General features: G+C 41.7%; 1 protein-coding gene across 5 annotated transcripts; it reads right to left on the bottom strand.

Annotated features, from left to right (window-relative positions):
- Window positions 1–326: 326 nt before the first annotated feature.
- On the bottom strand, window positions 327–20,531 carry MRPS10 (mitochondrial ribosomal protein S10). 5 transcript variants are annotated; one of them, XR_006717211.1, is made up of 7 exons: window positions 20,042–20,390; window positions 8,801–8,865; window positions 8,635–8,707; window positions 6,503–6,639; window positions 4,546–4,654; window positions 2,501–2,590; window positions 327–2,028 (listed from the first exon to the last, which is right to left on the bottom strand). XR_006717211.1 is itself a non-coding variant. In XM_045498214.1 (7 exons), exons 1-7 carry the CDS (start codon window positions 20,366–20,368, stop codon window positions 1,945–1,947), a joined length of 606 nt encoding a protein of 201 aa, XP_045354170.1. In that variant the 5' UTR covers window positions 20,369–20,531; the 3' UTR covers window positions 327–1,944. The 5 variants fall into 5 exon arrangements, 4 of the variants coding, with proteins under 4 accessions (XP_045354170.1, XP_045354168.1, XP_045354167.1 ...); XM_045498214.1 differs by having other exon boundaries at window positions 20,321–20,531; XM_045498212.1 differs by having other exon boundaries at window positions 8,635–8,704; window positions 20,325–20,495.
- Between the last annotated feature and the right edge of the window lie 1,379 nt (window positions 20,532–21,910).

Here is a 21,910-nt window from a genome sequence, read left to right on the forward strand (position 1 = left end):
TCATATGAAAAGAAAATATACCTCAGATCAGAGATAGCAACGATGAACTCAGGGTTATACCTCAGTAAAAAAAAAATAACCTCACTTCCTACGTGCCTTCCGGTTCTTTCCATCAGATCCGCTTTTCTCATTACCTCCCTTCCCCACATGGACAAGTGGTACCTGGGCATTAATTCTCATTTTCAGATTATGCATTTTGCTCAGGAGACCCAACTAAAAAAAAAAAAAGAATTTCTCAGCCTATCAGGATGAAGAAATCCTCTTGTTTCTATCAGGAAATAGGCTTCAAGTATACCAAATGCTTTTGTCAAAGAAATATCACCAGCTTCTATTGTGTGTGTAGTTTATTTGTATATTTACCTTAAAACAAGATTTTAATATATAACGTGAAGTGCCAAGTAATCTGGTTTACAGGTTAATTCAGTCTGAAAACAGCTGCACATCTTGAAAGGAACTCACACGGAGAGTCAATGGAAGCCAAGTTTGCATAAATCATCTTATGATACAGTGATTAATACTGTCTGTAAAAAAGTTTAGATGTGGATATGTATTTAAGGAACTTTTTCTTTTAAAGTAAAAACGGGTCACAGATCGCTGCTTTGCAAGATCTACTTCTATTATATTGCTCGTTTTATTGACTAGTTCTTAATCCCGAGGTTTACACCTGGGATAAGCATGCTTTAGGCATTTGTGAATGACACAGTCAACAACTGAGCTGTGAGCTGAGTGAGGTCACAGGGCACAGGCTGTAATTCTTTTCATGTTAATGACAGTAATGGAAGTCTGATACATAAGCAGTATGCATTCAAAACATTGACACCTGATAGTAGGTCAGGGAAAAGAGAACAGGGACTCCAGTTTAAGTTTAAGGGAGGAAAAACGGAGGAGTCATAACTACCCCAAAGATGTGAAGGAAACCGCAAAAGACATGGACCTGATCTGCTGTAAAAAAGGAAACGAATCACTCCCTTGGGGATGATACACCAGCAGTTTCAGCACATTGTAGTCCTGCCTCTCTCAGGGTTTTAACTAAGATTTAATTTCATGGAAAAGTAGCCATCTCGAAACAAAAAGAATGCCATTTACCAAAACAAAGAGGCCTTATCAGTGTGGGACTTAATAAGGAAAAATATTTATCTGTGCCCTGCATGTTTTTCAAAAGCCATACTTCCATTCAACGTTTGGTATTTACTACAGTGCTGGTTACAGAGATAACAAAATAAAAGCCTGTTGAATGAATGAATCACGGGATGAAAAAAGTGATGCAGACAGTCATTTCTTGAGAACTCAAATTCCACTACAGTGCTCCTTCTTGGCAGCCTGGCAAGGGTTTGGGCGACAAGAAGAGTTCAGTGTGTGCCACAAGTGTACGTGATCTGCTGCACAGTACATTCATTTTCAAGAATGTCACGCTTAAATGAGGTGAAATTTGGAGGTCACCACCTCCACACCAGGATTTTCCAGCTTGCACTAGGTAAATTATCAAAAACTGGCGTTACATTGTTACATTAACCAAATTAACTGAAGGTTCCTTCTAAGTAGTTGAAAAGGAAAAAATGTGTGTAAGGAGTTATTTCAAACATTCACTTTCAGACAAATGAAGTGACACAAGTTAAAATCAGTGCAAACTGATAACTGAACTGTAACAGAACGACAAAACAGAAACCTGATTCTTTTCGTGCACAGTAGTCAAAGTGGCTTGCTCACATTTGTTAAAACCGGAACTGAAACAATGATGTGTACAAAAGAGTAAGGTGAAGTGGTTTTCACTGTGGTCCAGTGTGTCATTAAAGTTTCACCCCCGCTTTGAGCTCATCAGGGCACGTGGGCTCAACAGAGTGGTCAAGTGCACTCACGGTCGTTCCCACTGGAAGCCTCTATTTCAACATATGTGTTTGAGCCACCCTTGGGTCAAACGCCGGTGCCAGTAGACTGGCTGAGACTTTAGGACCTGCTTTCTGCTTTTTCCTCTGGTACTGTTTCCCAGATTGGCTCCTTGATGTGTTCTGGTAACCGTTCTAATTTTGTCTAAAAAGAGAAAAACAAAACTATAACATAATGTGGACTTAACCCAACTCTTTAGCCACAAATTGGATGAACTCTGTTCCCTCAAATCCTCTTGCCTTCTTTCTTCCTTTTACCCCTCTCACCTTTTTGTAGGGTTCTGAAACAGAAGGAAACCGGATGGTATACAAAACACTCTCACAAATGGTCAATCTGATCCCCGGTGATCTCCAGGGACACCGCCAATTAACGTAGACCCTGCATCTAGGCAACTGCTAAGCGGGAGGAAGACTCCAGAGGCGGCCCAGGGAGGAGGAACAGGCTGCGGTGGCGGGATTCCGCTCAGCTGCCACTGCTGCACAGAGGGGCAGGGACCCCAGCTCTGCCTCCACACCTGCCACGGGCCATCCCGCCTACTCGGTGGGCCGAGACAGGCCCGCGATGCGGCAAAACAATACAGGCCTCCCTCCATCAGAGGTGGAAATTTAAATCATACCTTTATAACTTCCATGGCAACTCCTTCAGGTAAGTTTCGCTGAATATATTCCAAGTAGACATCCGCTGTACTTCCAGTCAGATGTTCTAACTAAAATGTCAAACACGAAATTGGTTCATGATATGCCGTTAAAGCAGAAATGTTAAGTTTTTGTTTTTAATAAAAGCAGTACAGCCTTTTCTTCATGAAATCTTACACAGAATTCCAATTTAAAAGGAAAAGAGTATATAGATCCTCTGGTTGACTGGAAGGGGGAGTATGGCATAGAACACCTTAAAACCAGGGCTCTATGGAACCCACCCGACAAGCATGATGTTAAAGCAGGATACCTGCATTTGTTTCATTAACATTTACAGTAAAACCTTGGTTTGTGAGCATGATTTGTTCCGGAAACATGCTTGTAATCCAAAGCACTTGTATATCAAAGTGAATTTCCCCATAAGAAATAATGGAAGTTCAGATGATTCGTTCTACCTCAAAAATACTCATATAAAAATAATTACAATACTGTAATAGAATACAAAATAATAAAGAAAATACAAAATACAAAGAAAAATAAACAAATTCACCTGCACTTACCTTCGAAACCCTTCATGGCTGGTGTGAGGGAGACAAGAGAGAGGAGGGTTATTGTGTAGGACGATTTTCACTATCACTAGTGGAATCACTGGTATCTATTGACTCAGTGGAATCTTCTTCTGCATGGGGGCCATTGTATATGCTCAGATGCTGACAACAGAACAGTATTAATAAACTCTTGTCACATACTGTATTTATGTAACTGGCAATCAGGCAGCAGAGGAAAGGGCCTATATGTGCAGGCAGCCTGACAAAGAATGAAGCAAAACATTCCTAAGCTTCCTCTTGTATGGAAGAGCAAAGGACTGTCCATAGGTGCTTTGAAGTGACAAAACATACACTAGTGCCAGTTGTGGGCACCTTCCAACATTCTGAAAAATCACTGATTTCTACCAAACACTGCAGCCTGAGACCAAGCATCTGAGCATGTGAGATGATCACCCACAATCCCACAGTGAGAGAGTGAGAGTGAGAGAGAAAGAGGGAGAGAGAGAGAAGAACCATTGGCTCAGCTGTGATCATGTGATGTTCGGCATCACATACTACTTGTATTGTAAATTTATTAGAAATGTTTGTTCATCTTGCAGAACACTTGCAGAACAAGTAACTCGCAATCCAAGGTTTTACCGTGTTAATCACTTACTATGTGATGGCAGTATTCTTTTTTTTTTTTTTTTTTTTTCCAACGTTTACTTATTTTTGGGACAGAGAGAGACAGAGCATGAACGGGGGAGGGGCAGAAAGAGAGGGAGACACAGAGTCAGAAACAGGCTCCAGGCTCTGAGCCATCAGCCCAGAGCCCGACGCGGGGCTTGAACTCACGGACCGCGAGATCGTGACCTGGCTGAAGTCGGACGCTTAACCGACTGCGCCACCCAGGCGCCCCTGATGGCAGTATTCTAAGTGCTTTCGATAAATATCTCATTTTATCTTCTCACTAACCTTACGAGATGGGTACCATTATTACTCTCATTCTACAGATGAGAGCACTGAGGTACAGATCACACAACTGGTACGTGCCAGTACTTGGATCTGTCTGATTCCAGAACGCTCACTCTTCTTAACCACAAGACTATGCTGACCCTACTGGATGCACAAAGGAATAAGAGATGAATGAAAAACCTTAATGTTGCCCGGCACGGACATGGAAAACCCAGTTAGCATGTAAAAAGGACTGCTAGAAGTATATAAAAACTTAACTAGCATTTTTGAAATAGAAGTAAAATTATTCCAAGGCCATATTATTGTATGAAAATTAGCATAATTTGCATTGCTGAGTTAAAGTATGATCTGCTCTTAAGGATGGTTTATTTGAGTTTGATTTCCTATCATTTACCTTCTCTACAACTATCAGTCATGGGCAGACTGAAAGAAGTCAACCCGGTCAACATCAAGGGAAAGTTACAATGTGCTAGTGTGAAATTCCAGATATTTCAAAAATGCTTGAATGTCTGAAATAAACTCACCTCTAAACATCTGTAAAGTGTTCTCATTTCATACTGAACTCTGTGCTTCTTGAAAATATGCACTGATTTGAGAAGAGTAAATCGCTCTATTTTTCTTGGAGGCTCATGTCTGAAAAATTAATGGGCGAAACAACATGCTTAAGCTAAGTGATGTTAAAACCTGAGTCACTGATATCAAAGCATGATTGCACAATTTTGTAGGTCAGGCTCATACTCAATTACAGGCATTAGCTACCATTTACAGACTTCCATTTGTCAAGAATGTCCTGTGTAACAACCGCTGTCATAAAGCTCAGGCCAAAACAAACACCCCAGACAGCAATGGGAACATTATTCCACAGCCTCAAAAATGAGCCTTGGCATGCAAGGGCACACACATGCACCTGCGGCTTTTACAACCCTGAACTCCCTTTCTGACCAAATATATGAACTGTGAGGAGAAGCAGCCATGTGCTACTGTTTGTGTATTGTTTTAGAAAAACCTGCAGAGACACTGATAACCACAAAACTAAAATCTGTTATGGGAAACGTGTGGGTTCCTTCTGTTTTGTTATAAGGCAAGGCTGGCAAAGCCCCAAATGGGCCTTGTTTAGCACCAGGAGCAGGTGATGAGAGAAGAGGGTTGCAGGAATCACCCCTTATCCGCGGTTTTGCTCTCAGCAGTTTCAGTTGCCCGTGGTCAACCGTGGCCCAGAAGCAGATGAGAACTCCTTCTGAGGGAGTCAGGTCAGTAGCAGCCTAACATTACACCATATATCACAGTGCCTACATCATTCTCCTCACTTCCTCTCATCCTATGGGCAATTTTTTTTTAACGTTTATTTATTTTGGCGGGGGGGGGGGGGGGAGAGGGAGAGGGAGAGAGGGAGGGAACGCATGCACGCAAGTGGGGAGAAAATCCCAAGCAGGCTCCATGCTGTCAGTGCAGAGCCTGACATGGGGCTCAATGTCACGGGCCATGAGATCATGACCTAAGCCAATATCAAGAGGTCAACGTTTAACCGACTGAGCCACCCAGGTGCCCCTCATCACGTGGGCATTTTATGGTCTCATCTCATCACAAGGATGAGTACAGTACAGTAAGAAGTTCTGAGAGAGGGAGAGAGACAGCACATTCACATAACTTTTATTACAGCATATTGTTGCAACTGTTCTGTTTCATTACTAGTTGTTAATTTTTTACCGTGCCTAATTTATAAATAACTTCCTCACAGGTATATATGTATAGGAGAAAACAGTACATATAGGGTTCAGTGCTATCTGTGGTTTCAGGCATCCACTGGGGGTCTTGGAAGTATCCTAGACAGGTAAGGGGGAGACAACTATAGTTACACTTGACCTGGCAGTGATTTCAAGGCCATATGAAGCTCACCTGACTCCTGCATGAAATTACCGGGTGACTAGTGTTTCTGAAGGCTGGTTTTAAAATGGCTATATTAGACAAAGACCATCAAACCCAAAGAGTCTAAAAGGATTGCTTGTTCGCCTAATCTACCTCCCTGCCCCATGGAGAGCCCAGACATGAGGGCTTCTTGGGTCTCCTATGTCTATGCAATTGCTAAAAAAAGGATTTCCTCTATTTTTCTTGTTCACTCATTCTAATACTTAAAAATTCTAGTAGATAGGAATCCTGATAATATGACAAACCTAAGCTCTATCTACCATGAGGTTCTATGCTGTTTTAAGACCTTAGACCTGGGGCGCCTGGGTGGCTTGGTCAGTTGAGCGTCTGACTTTGGCTCAGGTCATGATCTCACAGTTTGTGAGTTTGAGCCCCACATCGGGCTCACTGCTGTCAGCACGAAGCCCACCTCGGATGCTCTGTTCCCCCCGCCCCGCCCCTCCCCCACACGCTCAAAAAATAAGAGAGCTCACACCTAGTTGGGATGAGCACCATTTTCCTGGTTGATCATGTTACAGCAGCTAAAAGGTCAGATTAGGAAAGATAAATACTTACACTTTAATAGAGATACCAAGTTCTTTAGCAGCAAGCACGGCAAAATATTCGTAACTGTCCAGTACAGCTTTATCATGGCCTTTTACTAAAACTGACAGGCGCTTATATAATGTATCTGGTTCCTCAGAAATGGTTATCTAAAATTTTCAAATCAAGAAGAAAAGTTTCAGTTGTGGTTCCTCCAATATTTATAACTGGAAAATTTAACATATTATCCTCAACTGAACACTTTCAGAGTTTACTAATAAATGGGGAGAAAAATGCTGAGCAACATCTTAATACTGTTAGCCTAAGTAGCTAGATACTAACACATTCAGATCTCCACAATGACACTTACAATATGTTAAACTATACTTTAAATCAAAAGGACTTCCAAGCAACCTACAAAATCACTAATGAGACCTTCTAACTTAATATTTATTGGGCCCCAAATACACCATGGGAAAGGATTCTGGGGTCTGTTAACCAAGAAGCCTGGTTAGAAGGGCAGAAGACTTGGATTGAGAATTAAACTCTGCTTCTTATAGCTGAGTGACTATGGGCAAGTCATACCATCTCAACATATTTCAGTTTCCTTATGCATAAAACGGAAGAATACCCATGCTAGAGCTCACAGCACCACTCACGGCATTTCTGTAGGGCGCTAACATGTAAACACAGATTAAAGTGCTTATAAGTCATAAAACGTTGTTTTACAAAGGCAAGCTATTGCTATTTATATTTTTATTAGTTTTATTCATGTATGTTTTGCCTACCCTAATAGAAAAATTACTCATTTCTAATTAAAATGTTATGGCACTGACTGTACATTTAACTTGTACCTCTTCCACTCTAATGCTTAAAGATTTTAGGAATAATGGGTTTGACATTTCTGACTTTCCTCCAAGGGGTGAATTACCTTCACCTTCATCCATCCATTAGACCAGTAATTTATCTTACTAATCCAATGATTCAGGGTTAAATTACTTTGCTCCTCAAAGGAAATCTACTTACTAACCAGGAAGCAAGCTAGACATTTACTCTCAATTATCCCCAAGGTTAGGTAGGGTTGCTGGAAAGAACAGAGTACACGGATATTCTACACCATAACCTAGGGCACAAGGGAGAGGGAATATAGCCCTAAGAGGTGTTTCTGATTGGTCCTCAGAGGGTTTTAAAGAGAGTTTGAATCTGTCGTGATATAAAAAAATCAAGAGATTTTGAATAAAAATTTGGATTTCAGTTTAGCTTGGAAAATTTGAGACCATGTGACATCACTAGGTCTGATTTCCCACGTGGCAACAAGTGGCTAGAGTAAGTAGCAGCTGTCTCGCTTATAAAGGGCATAGCCTGCCACCGTGCCCACCCTGCCACCTTTCCTTACAGGCCTGGCCCAGGCAAACATCTGACTTGGAGACCCAGAGTTTATAGGTACTGCCATGGAAATATACCCAGTATTTATTCAGTGAAAGAAAAATCAAAAGAGCAGTACATTATGTAGAACACAATTTCATTTTGGTGTGCATGTGCACAGACAAGATGATTACATACAGACAAATGTCTAGAAGGATTCATGACAAACCGTTAAAAGGGGATTATTTGTGAGGGGTGGAAATGAAAGGTTTCAGAATTTGTAAGGATTTTTTAAACCACAAATTTACACAAAAACTGGGCTCACAGAATCATGACTTTTACTTAAAGGAAAAAAGGTTACACAGCTACTTCTAGATTTTCTTTACTGTGGTAATGTGCTTTCTCACTGTGAACAATAAAGGATTGTCCAGGCCCAGGTTCAATGTCTTAACATGAAAACAAAGACCCGAAAGCCTAAAAGAGAAAAAAATTTCCCTAACGTAATAACAAGTATTCTGCATCATTAATTATGACAACCCTTCACATTATGCTGAGCTAAAGCAAACGACTGCTTATTCCCACAGTTATTTGGGGTAAATAATTGATTCCCTGATTCTCTGAAACATAATATGAGCAGCCAGGGACATTACAGAATACTTTACTCAGGCACACCGTGCACGTGCCAGTATTTGAAAACAAAATATTTTTACTCTAAAGTGCTCGGGAAACAGCCCCAAAGGAAATAATGAGGAAAATTTATTGCTAATATAGCTCCTTACCAAGAAACAGAGAGTACATACCGTGGGCTTGGTCAAATCCTTGGGAATATCAACGTGTAGGTTTGAAAACTGCACCCACTTCATACTGGTACTGCTATGTGTGGAAACAAAGAGAAACCTAAGTAAAACAGCACAAAAGCCCATTTCCTTATTCGATTTAGCAAACCCAATTATATTATATACTTACAGGAGAAAGCCACCATTTCTGGCTGTACTGCTCTTAGAACTGTTTACAGAAAAACTCCTTGAACCCTAAAAATGAGGAGCATGTTTTAGAATTAAAGTCAGTATTCAAATCATTCATAGTTTCCACTAAAAAAATCAAAAGGTGTACAATGCTTCAAATAATGGGCTATCTCATTATTTCAAATGAAGACACTGAGGTAACTAAAATGCCAGATTAGATTTCATTTTAAAACAAGAGAACAATGACGGAGTGGATAACCAAAAAAGACTCTCAAAATAATAGAGAATTTGTGTCTTTTAAAGCTCAGGAGTAAGAACTTTTTCAAACAAGGAATTCTTGGGGCGCCTGGGTGGCTCAGTTGGTTAAGCATCTGACTCTTGAGTTCAGCTCAGGCAATGATCTCATGGTTCGTGGGTTGGAGCCTTGCGTCGGGCTCTATAGTGACAGTCCAGAGTCTGCTTGGGATTCACTCTTCCTCTCTTTCTGCTCCTCCCTGTTTGTGCTCTCTCTCAAATAAAAAAAAAAAAAAAAAAGCAATTGTCTCTCTCTCTCTCTCATACACACACGCAATTCTCACGTTAAAAGAACACCTAAGACTTAAATATGTGAAAAGAAAAACAAGGGGCCCCTTGGTGGCTCAGTCGGTTGAGTGTCTGACTTTGGCTCAGGTCATGATCTCACAGCTCATGGGTTTGAGCCCTATGTTGGGCTCTGTGCTGCCAGCTCAGAGCCTGGAACCTGCTTTGGATTCTGTGTCTCCCTGTCTCTCTGCCCCTCTCCTGCTCATGCTCTGTCTCTGTCTCTCTCTCTCTGTCTCAAAAATAAACATTAAAAATAAATAAATAAATAAATAAAATATGTGGACATCAAGGAAAAAAATGTGACTTCATTCTTCCATTGGTTTTTATAGATTAAATGTACTTCAATATAATATTTATTTTGCCTGAATATTTCTGAGCAATAAGTCTCTTTATAATCAAGAGCTGGACAGTAATTCTAAAGTAACCTTCTCTTGAAGCTTTCCTACATCTTTTCTAGCATATGTATTTCTTGGCTTGGCTGGGTTAGCTTAGTTTATAAATAAATCGAAATACACAGTGAAACTGACACCCATCTTCTACCACTGCTGTACTTCATACTCCCAACAATCCAGCATTTCCAAATCCTTTACTGTCAGCTCCCCCTAGTGGACAAAACTTCTAGTTTTAGGAGACCTATGGTACTATTATATATAGCAATTTGCCTTCTATTTTCCCCTTAAGCTATCTTGAGATTTAAAAATGTAACTTGAGAAAGGAGAAGTACAGTAAGATCCCTAAAAATACTCAGAAGATGAAAATAACACTTTAGTACAAGTAAAACTTAAACCAACTGAAGGTCGCCTAAGTATGTTTTAAAAGCCTATTCTTAGCTTATTGTCCTGTCCTCCCTCTGTACCCAAGATGGACGCAAACCAAAACTTTCATATTCGCCCTTGGATGAAGGGAGAAAAACAAAAAGATGGAAATCAGGCGCAATACAAGGCAGCTGGAGGTGAGTGCCATTCCCCACACACAATCACAGAGGAAATCCCCTCCCTGCATGTATGCCAGAGACCCCACAATCCAGTTGTGCAAAAGGACCACAGGTTTAAGGAACAGGACACTTCCCAGTCATATTCTCCCAGTATAAACCTCTGCTTTTAAAAGCTGGAGCTTAAAGTGCTGTTATATCCACAAATCAACCTTAAGAAGTTCTTAAGGTTTTTGTTTTGTTTTTTTAAGGGACAGAACCGAGTCTGAGTGTGCATTGTATTAGTAGTTCAAAGTTTCAACTTCTTCCACCATCTAACTTTTTGTTCTTTTTTTTTTTAACATTTATTTTTGAGACAGAGAGAGAGAGAGAGAGAGCATAAACAGGGGAGGGTCAGAGAAAGAGGGAGACACAGAATCTGAAACAGGCTCCAGGCTCTGAACTGTCAGCACAGAGCCTGACGAGGGGCTCGAACCCACGGACCGCAAGATCATGACCTGAGCTGAAGTCGGATGCTTAACTGACTGAGCCACCCAGGCGCCCCTAACTCTTCCTTTTTTAAAAGTTTATTCTTATTTTTGAGAGAGACAACATGAGAGGGGGAGGGGCAGAGAGAGAGAGGAAGAGAGAGAATCCGAAGGAGGCTCTGCACTGTCAGCACAGGGCCTGATGTGGAGCTTGAACTCACAAAACCGGGAGATCATGACCTGAGCTGAAACCAAGAGTTGGCCGCTGAACTGACTGAGCCATCTAGGCACCCCCACCATCTGACTTTAAGAACAATGGTTCTCCAAGTGTGGTCTGAGGACTTGAGGGGTCCAAGAGATTAAAACTATTTTCCTAATAATAGCCATTATTTGCAACTTTTCCACTCTCACTCTCAACCGTGTACAGTGAGGTTTTCTAGAAGCTGCATGCTGAGTGATATAGCAAGACTGCAAAACAAACATGAGAATCCAACTGCCCTCCATGAAGCCAGACATTAAAAGAATGTGAAAATGAATAAAGGGAAACCTCATTGAAGCAGGGGGGTTAGAAGGGGGAGCCATACCACTCAATGTCAATTACGGAAAGAATTGTCAATTACAGGCCCCAACATGAAAAGATGTTCACTGAATCTTCTATAAGAAATTGACTACCTCTGTGACTCAGCCTATGAAAAACTATCTGAACTCCTGCTTATCTCCACTGGACCTTCATTCAAAGCACTTCCCAACTTCTTCCTTTTCCTCCATAAAATGTTTCTCTTCTTTGTTTATGGGACTTGCCTACAGTTTGCCATAGCTTGCATGTCCCAAACTGTATTTCTTTGTCATTCCCAAATAAACCAATTTCTACTGGTAAAATAACTTTTATTTTTAAGGTTAACATTATTTGGTGATCAGAAGTGGGATCCAAAAATGAACCTCAACAGCTTTGAGGCTGGTGAGCAAACAGGTGCCAGGGCCCACAGAGGCAATTAAGCTCACTGCTTTCTTGCCATTCCTGGTATTGGAGGCTAAGTTTCTCCTGCACTTCGGGCTCTATTCTCTTTGTGCTTTGAGCTCTCCAGTCTTTATTTGGGATCTGTTTTAAGGCTTTGTCCTTTCAGAGTACTTGCCTGACCTTTGGTCTGACTCCCTTCTGGAACCAGACGGTTCCTGTTGGAACTGTGCCCTGTTTGGAACTGTGTTAGTTTTGGTCCACCTCCTTTCCAGAACTGGGCTGTTTCCACTGGTTCTGTGCTGACCTTTGGTCAGATTCCTTTGGAACCAGGATGTTCCTGTTGAAACTGTGCTGTTTAGGAATTTTTCTTTTTTTGCTCTAGAGAAACCTCTAAGAAACAGGACCCCAGTCATCAAAATGCTTTAAGGGCAGCACTCTTTCTGGGACCTTGGTTTTATGTTTAAAAACTGTGGTTCCTCCTCATGCCCATTTCTAACTAAATGGACTGACTTAATCAAAAGTAATTTAGAACTTCAATTGGCCATTATGGGGAAGTTTTGATCTCCCCAAACTTACTTTTCTCCAAACCAAACCAGACAGCCATGTCTCTAAACTTGTCAAACTTGAATGGGATGCCTGTGTCTTTTTTTTTTTTAATTTTATTTTTTATTTTAAAAAATTTACATCCAAATTAGTTAGCATAAAGTGCAACAGTGATTTCATGAGTAGATTCCTTAGTGTCCCTTACCCATTTAGCCTATCCCCTCTCCCACAAACCCTCCGGTAACCCTGTTTGTTCTCCATATTTATGAGTCTCTTTTGTTTCGTCCCCCTCCCTGTTTTTATATTCTCTTTGTTTCCCTTCCCTTATGTTCATCTGTTTTGTCTCCTAAAGTCCTCATATGAGTGAAGTCATATGATTTTTGTCTTTCTCTGACTAATTTCACTTAGCATCATACCCTCCAGTTCCATCCACGTAGTTGCAAATGGCAAGATTTCATTCTTTTTGATTGCTGAGTAATACTCCATTGTATATATATACCACATCTTCTTAACCCATTCATCCATTGGTGGACATTTGGACTCTTTCCATACTTTGGCTATTGTCAATAGTGCTGCTATAAACATGGGGGTGCATGTGTCCCTTCGAAACAGCACACCTGTATCCCATGGATAAATACCTATTAGTGCAATTGCTGGGTCGTAGGGTAGTTCTATTTTTAGTTTTTTGAGGAATCTCCGTACTGTTTTCCAGAGTGGCTGCACCAGCTTGCATTCCCATGGGATGCCTGTGTCTTAAAGCTTCCAAACATTACCAATTAATCTAAAACTGGTTCTCTGCAAAATATAGTTTCTAGACTGAGACAAAAATGGAAAGGCTTCTGAGGCCCCCAGGATTGTAGCAGCCACCTATGCTCAATCCCCACCTGTGGTGACATCATCCTCCTTCCCTCGGGTTGGCTTCCATCCCCTCTACACCCTCAGTTTCCCCATTTTAATTTTCGCACCAAACTTCCCTTTTCATCCAAACCTCTCCCTGCTCCCTCCCTGAACCCACTAAGATCTGCTCCTTTAAAGTTAAATCTTCTGAGGTTCCAAATAACCCCCAAATTTCTTATGTTCCCTGGAGTAATGCTGAATTGCGAGCCAGAGTTAAAAAGAGTTTCCCTGTAATGACTGAGAACCCCCCATAGGTTTGCTGAAGCATTTCCCATAGTTATGCAAACTTGCCAACCCAGTTTCTCAGATTTTTTAGCAATTAGTCCACATTCACATTGGAGAGGGCCAGACCAGACACTGGCTGTAAGTAGCCCGATGGGAACATCTTGAAAAGAGTTTAGAGAAACAGACCCCTGATTTTTGGCAAGACGCTAGAACATTCCCTGGAAATCTCCACCGAGCAATTACAGTACACTTCTCCTAAGCCTGCTGATTGGAACAAAATTCAGTCTTGCACACAAAAACCTGATGAACCTATTCATGACTATTAAAATTGATTTCAGATTGTTTTCAAAGAAAATTCTGGTCTTCCTTTTGATGTTGAATCCATTGGGGTAGCGTTTAACTATGTTTCTTAACGGGATGAACTGGGCTAACTCTTTTTTTAGTTAAAAGGACCATGATGGAATGGGAAACTGTGCCCACTCCTGATTAGTTGATTTGGCAAACCAGCTTGCTAGTACCTTAGGGGAATCACCTAAAAGAAAGACCACTAAAATGCTTAATTTTTCACTCTAACAAATGAAGGCCCTTAAACAAGACGAAAAACTTCCTGGTTTCTGCTATTGTTGCAAAGAGTCAGAACACAGGAAAAAAAGATTGTTACCATCTTGCCTTCAGCCCTCTATAGCCAGCCTTTCCAATGTCCTCCTCATTCCCAAGACAGGGCTCCAGGAAACCACAGGAGTTCTTCCCAAACCTCCCTCTTACTTGGCTAAGGGAAATCACTGTTCAGATCAGGAACAAATCTTTCTCTTTCCTTATTGACACAAGAACTACACGCTTGGTGCGTGACCCCAGTGCTATAAAGCAGCCCCTGCTTGGAGTACCAAAACAGTTCAAACACTGGGGTCTCTAATAAACTTTACCAGTTTCCTGTCTCTGACCCTGTTCTCTTTAGGCCCTTTGGGAGACACACACCCTTTTCTCCTTAGTTCCTCTGCTCCTACAGATTGCAGAGATTTTTCAGAAATACATCATGCTGGAATTTCTTTCTCCCAAAAAGAGGGAAATAATTCTAGAATTTGGCAGTAGTACTCAAGATAGCCAACCAGGGAGATTAAATGACCTTCTGACATCTTTTATTTGCTCCATGTCTGACAGCACTACAGCTGCATCTGGGGACAGTGTCCCCAGATGGACTGGGTCAAATCCTCTTTCTGGGCAAAATCTTCGCCTGATTGGCAGAATCCACAGGTATACTTTCCATTTAGATTCAACAGCTCCTTCAAAACCTCTCCGCAGAATGAATGAATACTCTATAAATAAAGAAGCCCTGCAAGGCATCAAGCTGGTAACAGAAGATTACAAAGCTCAGGGCCTCATTATCCCCTGTACTAGTCCTAGTAATTCGCCTATTTTGCCTGTGAGAAAACTCAATGGCCAAGGATGGAGGTTTATCCAGGACCTCTGAGCAATACATTGCTGTCCCTCAGCACCCTGTTGTTCCTAACCCCCATATGTAACTGACATCCATTCCCACTGAAAGCAAATTTGTCACTGTAATTGATCTATGTAGTGTAAAAATAGCCAGTATCTTTTTGCTTCCACTTGGGAAGGATGGAAAGACCCCTGGACAATAATGCCCCGGAGCAGCACAGAGAGTCCTTACTTTTTACAAACCTTAAAAACAGATGTGGATGATAAAAAACTTTCTATAGGCTCTACTTTGTTAGAATCTGTAGATAATTTGCTTTTCTGCTGCCCTTCTCAAATCCCTTCTCAGTAAGACAGCACCTATCTGTTAAAGCTTTTGGCATTAAAAGGACATCAAGTCTCTGGAGAAAAACCGCAGTTTGCTCAAACTCTGCTTCAATACTTAGAGCACCTGACCTCAGAATGAGGACCAGATCTGGATCCCGGTAGGCTTCGTGCCATCCTGAACTTCCTCAAACCTAAAACGAAGTGCCAATTACGAGGTTTTTTTGGACTGGCTGGCTACTGTCGAATTTGGATTTGAAACTTCTTTCATGGCTCAATCTCTATATGATTTACTAAAGAATAAAAAGAAATGGCCAACCTAATTCTATTATTTGGAAAAATCGAGAAGACATAGCTTTGGGGACTTTAAAGAAAAGCCTAATAAAGCCCACAGCCCAAATGTCCTAATTACCAACTTCCCTCGTTGCATGTGAGGGGGGAGGGAACACCCTTGGAGTACTCACCCTAAAACATGGGGACCATCATGGACCCATGGAGTATCGTAGCCAACAACCAGACCCTGTGGCACGGGGATATTCCCCTAGCCTCTGCATTCCTAACCATTCCTGCCACTGCACTGAAGTCCTCTGAAGAAATAATCACGGAATACCCTTTAACTATCCTTTAATTCTGGCTAAGGGTAAAGCTGCAAACATTTATAACAGTCAATATGCCTTTGGGGTAGCTCATGATTTTGGAATGTTAGGAAATAGTCAAGAAGTTTCCAATGGGGATAAAATTGAAAACATCTATATCCAAAATTTATTCGATACTATGTTTTGGCTGACTGCACTGGCTGTTACTAAGGTTCCCAAGCATTCCAGACTCAACTCCCTGGGTACCAAAAGGAAACCACCTTGCTATTATTTCCACCAAAAGAGCTGCTTTCAAGGAAATCAATAGCCAAACTCTGTCATGGTCCAAAGGGATGTTCCTCCAAACAATAATTTGGAAAAACTAACCAGAGATACCCAACAATTGGCCCCAGAGAGGAAAAAACAATATTGGAAATTGAGTAATTGTTGGCTCAATAAAGAGAACTGTGGTTTGGACCAAATAACAATCGGGCCTTACCAGAAATTTTAACATTCCCATGACTCACCATTATACATGTCTACTGACAAAATGACAGTGTCATGAGCCCATATTCATGGGGAAATATTACTAAGGCTGCAAACAGTGTCTATCCCGCTCATCCCATCTGTCCAAAGTACAATGCAAAGAAACTGGTTTGCACAAATTTCATACAGCTCCATCTTGCGGATATAAATATATTTTAGTCATGGTCTGTATGTTTCTCACTGAACTAAAGCTTTCCCTTATACACAGGTTACTGTTTCTTCTGTAGCTAAACTTCTGTTAGAAAAGATTATTCCTACCCGGGAACCCCTCTTGAACTTCATAGTGACTGGGGAACCCATGTTACCAGTCAGGTGCTTTGACAAGTCTGTGCTGTGTGGCTGGTTTTACAACACTTCTATTGTATATATCAACCTTAATCCTCAGGGTTAGTCAAACTCACTAATGTCAGGTTAAGAGTAAACTGACAGGGGCGCCTGGGTGGCGCAGTCGGTTAAGCGTCCGACTTCAGCCAGGTCACGATCTCGCGGTCCGTGAGTTCGAGCCCCGCGTCGGGCTCTGGGCTGATGGCTCAGAGCCTGGAGCCTGTTTCCGATTCTGTGTCTCCCCCTCTCTCTGCCCCTCCCCCGTTCATGCTCTGTCTCTCTCTGTCCCAAAAATAAATAAACGTTGAAAAAAAAATTTAAAAAAAAAAAAAAAAAAAAAAGAGTAAACTGACAAATTTTGTAGACACCCTCCAAATACCTTGGCTGAAAGCATTGCTGTTGGTCCTTCTCAATCTCAGATCCACCCACTTTGGTACTCAGACTCTCGCCCTTTGAGCTAGTCACAGAACGTGCAATGCACCTGGCCCTTGCCTCCTTGATCCACAATTGATAAAAGGAGATCTATTTCATACTGTAAAGGTCCGATTACTTCTTTTTTTAAAGTTTATTTATGGGGGGGGGGTTGGCAGAGAAGAGGGAGAAGGGGAGAGAGAGAGGGAGGAGAGAGAATCGCAAGCAGGCTCCGCACTTTCAGTGCAGAGCCCGACGCAGGGCCTGAACTCAGAACCATCAGATTATGACCTGAGTCGAAATCAAGAGTGGGACACTTAACTGACTGAGCCACCCAGGGGCCCCAAGGCCTAATTATTTCCATTAAAAGCAACTATGCTTTGGTAGAGCAATCTCTTCACAGTGCACCTGGGAGACAGACCTTCACATCTTGCAATATGGAGATTTTGTCTACTGGAAAAGATACATCCAGAAAGACTCTCTTTAACCTTGTGGGAAGGACCCTCATCAGCTACTGCTAACCATCCCTTGTGCTGCCAAACTCCAAGGGACAGAATCCTGGACTCACATGACACATCTAAAGAAAGCGACAAACCCTAACTGGACCTGCACACCGTCTGATGACCTAAAAGTAAAGGCTTCCCAGACCTGAAGCAGATGACATCTGAAGACGCAGCTTTCTCAAGATGTCCAGACCAGGCCTATACATCTTTTCCTCACTATTTACTTCTATTTCTTTTGAGGAAAGAAAATGCCCTTGTCCACCCTTCCCAAACCCCGTGAAAGGGGGAAACCACTTCTTTTGATGACGGCCTTTTGAAAACAGCCTTATCACGAACCTATGACAAATTAACCTTTCACCTGCTTTTTCTGAAGGGTGAGAGGTTTCAGCATTCACAAGTCTCTTTTTTTCCATTTGGACTATTAACTGACTCTGGAATCTTATCCAGATTTATGGCGTGAATTTGCAACCTTACGTGCTGTGTTATTGGATTACATTTGGTTCCAAACAATTCTTTTGAGATACCAATACTGTTTTGAGTTTTGCTACTTTTGCAAAAAGTTCATTAGCTATTGCTTCAGGTTTATAACTACACTGTATTTTCCAAAATGCACCCAGTTAATTCTTTCAGTGTGTTCTTGCAATATTCACTATTTTGTCTTCACGGCCACTTTAAGCAGGGACTTCCAGGAGGCATACATGACTCCGTGTTTGCCTCTGTAGGGGGGAAGTTTCCTCCCCCAAGTCACAATACATGCCAATAAATATTTTAGTTTGCTACCTTCAGACTTAGGGGACAAGTTTAGAACCACCATGTAATTTGGAATTGTTACATTACTTCTTTTGTATAATTATTTAAAGTTTTATACTTAGCTTGTCAAGCTTTTGTAAAAATGATGTACCCAATAAAGAGATGATCTCCAGTCGGTACAAGCTTGATGTCTTGATAAATGGGAAGTGCCTAAGAGTTCTCCCTGCCACCCCTACTTGTTACTTGAGTCACCTCAGTATGTTTCTTTCTTTCTTTCAATTAAAAAAAAAAATTTTTTTTAATGTTTATTTATTTTTGAGAGAGACAGAGTGCAAGCAGGGAAGGGAAGAGAGGGAGACACAGAATCTGAAGCAGGTTCCAGGCTCTGAGCTGTCAGCACAGGGCCCAATGCAGAGCTCAAACCCACGAACCGTGAGATCAGGAACTGAGGCAAAGTTGGATGCTCAACCAACTGAACCACCCCAGGTGCCCCAACCTCTCAATATGCTTGCAATCTGTATTTTCTCTCTGACATAAGACATAACAACCAGGAAAAGTCCTTCCTGGCACGGAGGAACAAAACCACTAAATATGGAAACCTGACTCCCAGTTAGTAATGCTTTTGGAGAAATATCTTGATCAAAAGGAGGAAATGTAAAAATAAAAAGAAACCTCACTAGAGTCCAGAGGCTAAAAGGGGGTCCCACATCACTTAACATCAATTACTGGAAGAACTGTCAATTACAGACCTCAAGAGAAGAATCAGAATCAGGAAAGTATGATCAATTACAGGCCCCCAAAGGAAAAGATGCATAATAAATCTTCTACAAGAAACTGACTACACTGCAACTCAGCCAAGGAGAAACCATCATCACCGTGAACTCTTGATTTTCTCCAAAGCACTTCCACTCAAAACAGCCCCTCTCAACTTCCTCCTCCTTTCTAAAACAATCCTTTCTTTTATTTGGGGAGTTACCTATGGTCTTGCCATACCTTGCCTGTCCCGAATTGCAATTCTGTTATTCCCAAAGAAACTCATTTTTGCTGGTAAAATAATATATACTTTTAAGGTTAACAAGAGATTTACAAAAACATAAAAGACTGCTACTCTTGTCACTAACTTTGTTTTGAAAATTTTATTTTTCCATAAAATATGTAATGCATTAATTTTTTTCTTTTCTTTTTAATTTTTTTTAAGTTTATTTATTCTTGAGAAAGAAGATGCGCGCGAGCGAGGGGCAGAGAGAGAGAGAGAGAGAGAGAGAGAGAGAGAGAGAGAGAGAGAAAGAATACTAAGCAAGCTCCACACAGCGCAGAGCCCCACCCACTGCTCAAACTCAGAAACCCTGAAATGACGGCCTGAGCTGAAATCAAGAGTCAGGCGCTTAATGGACTGGGCCACCCAGGCGCCCCTTCTTGGTCTTACTTCTAAATGAATAAGCATTTTTAAGATTCCCAGTTTAATTTTCTAAAAAGGTACATATGCAGAGCTAAAACCGACAAAAGCAAAAGCTCTCTCGAGTCCTCAACCAGTTTTAGAGTGTTAAAGGGATACTGAGACCAAAAAACTTGAGAATCACTGCTTACGGTTTTTGCTTTTTCTCCAAAGAAAGGCGCAGGGAACAGCCCATTCCTACCACTTCCGCGACTCTCATCTAATGTCAGAATCAAAGCTATCCCAATTTGGTTCCATGGGAGGGGTCTAAGATCTGGTACCAGTTCAGCCCCTGATTTTTACCAAAGCAAGCCTTCTCTGAGCTTTTTATTTTGCAAACCTGAAAAGAGTGGTGCGGGACATACGCTGTTCAACATTCTTTCCAGCTCTGACATCCTACGATTCTTCTTGTTCCCGTGTTTGCCCTGATTCTTACGTTTTATCCCATGAGAGGATTCGAAATAAAACCAGTCCCTTTCCCGCCACCTTCCGGCAAACAATGCGCCAAGGGGCGGAATAAATACCGGGGGAAACTCCAGATGGCCAGAACGACAAGCGGCAACAAGACTTTACGGCTCCTGCCCTGTCAGCTAGCTTAGTACGCCCACCCGCCAGATACCTGCCAGAGACGCCGGCACATGGACCCAAGCGCCGCTCGCGCCGCCATCTTGCCGTCCCGGCCCCCTAGGACTGCTTCCGGGGCACAGTCGCGTCCTCAGACCATAGAGTTCCGCAAAAGGAGAGAGCGTAGCCTTGCGTTCCGGCACAGGAACAACCATAGAGACGCCATTCCACGTTTTTTTGAGGGTGGGACTGAGAGTCCAGCTGGCTTCCCTAGGGTCGGCTGCTTGGCTGACGCCGGGTCTTGGTCACATTGCATCAGCCCCTGTGTAGATAGTTACCAAGTTCCTTCAGTGTTTCCTCTTCAAATCGTGTTTGCTTATGTAGTTCCCGTTTGGTTGGAGGTAACAGAACACAGGCTTTGAAAAATGTATATAGTTAATATATTGGCAGCAGTTATTTCTGGGTAGTGGATTAATGGTTGATTTATTTTCCTATTTCTGTATGTTTCAAAATTTTAACAAAATTTCTATTTCATTAAAAGGAAAAGTACCGGGGTGCCTAGCTGGCTCAGTGGAGCATGTGACTCTTGATCTTGGGGTTATGAATTTGAGCCCCACCTTTGGTGTAGAGATTTCTTAAAAATGAAATCTTAAGAAAAAGAAAAAAGGAAATGTACCACTGCACTGAGTCTAGGTCCCATCCCTTTATCTCCTTAAAATAGCCTTGCTGTGTTCCTTAAGCCCACATTCCTTCCCCACAACAAATGACATTTTTGTGACCCAGCCATCCTGTACATCACCATCCTACCAGTCTTCCTGTCTTCATTTCCTTGTGTTACTGTAGCATTTCAGAATTTACAATAGCTGCTGTTATCCACTACCAGAAACCAAAAAGTATTATAGCCAAAAAATGTCGTTATTAATGTCCACCATAATTTAGCTGCAAGTAAAAAGACTTATAACCTGGGTTTGTTATAGTAAAAATTTATTTCATTTGTGCAGTTCTCTAAGCTTTATTCTCCCCAAGTGCTTTCACATAGGCAATTCAGCATAATGGAAAACTCTGGACTTCTAATTGGGAGATCTCGGTTCTCAACCCAGACTTACCACTTAGCTGAGTGACTGGGCTTGCCAGTAACTCAGGCAAGTATCTTGCCCACTCTGAGCCTCAATTTTCTCATATATCAACTAGAGATGATACAATAGTTCCCACTTCAAAGAGTTGCCAGGCAGATTAAATGTTTGGTATAATGCCCAGCACATAATGATGCAAGATGAATGTCATCCACTATTTGTAACATAAAGCTGCTACCTCACCTGCCTTCTAAGATTGTTGAGCAGATTAAAAATAATAAGATCAAGTTTATGAGAACATTTTGTACCGTCTAGTTAAAGTACTGTGCAAAGACATTTCCCCCCACAAGGTATTACTTACTCTACTTTGCGGGCAAGAGAACCAGGGAAGAGGTAGAATGACTTTCCCAACACTGCACAAGTTGATGAAGATAGGAAGGAACCGACACCAGTTTTCTGGCCCCTCAGACTGGTCTCTTTTCACCAGAACTCTGTCCGTGTGGAGGTGTGGCAGAGATGCAGGTGTTTTTACATCAGACTGTGCAAACACTACACTTCACTTGTGTGCACCT

The sequence above is a fragment of the Leopardus geoffroyi genome, chromosome B2 (genome assembly GCF_018350155.1).
Source record: "Leopardus geoffroyi isolate Oge1 chromosome B2, O.geoffroyi_Oge1_pat1.0, whole genome shotgun sequence".
Lineage (NCBI taxonomy): Eukaryota > Metazoa > Chordata > Mammalia > Carnivora > Felidae > Leopardus > Leopardus geoffroyi.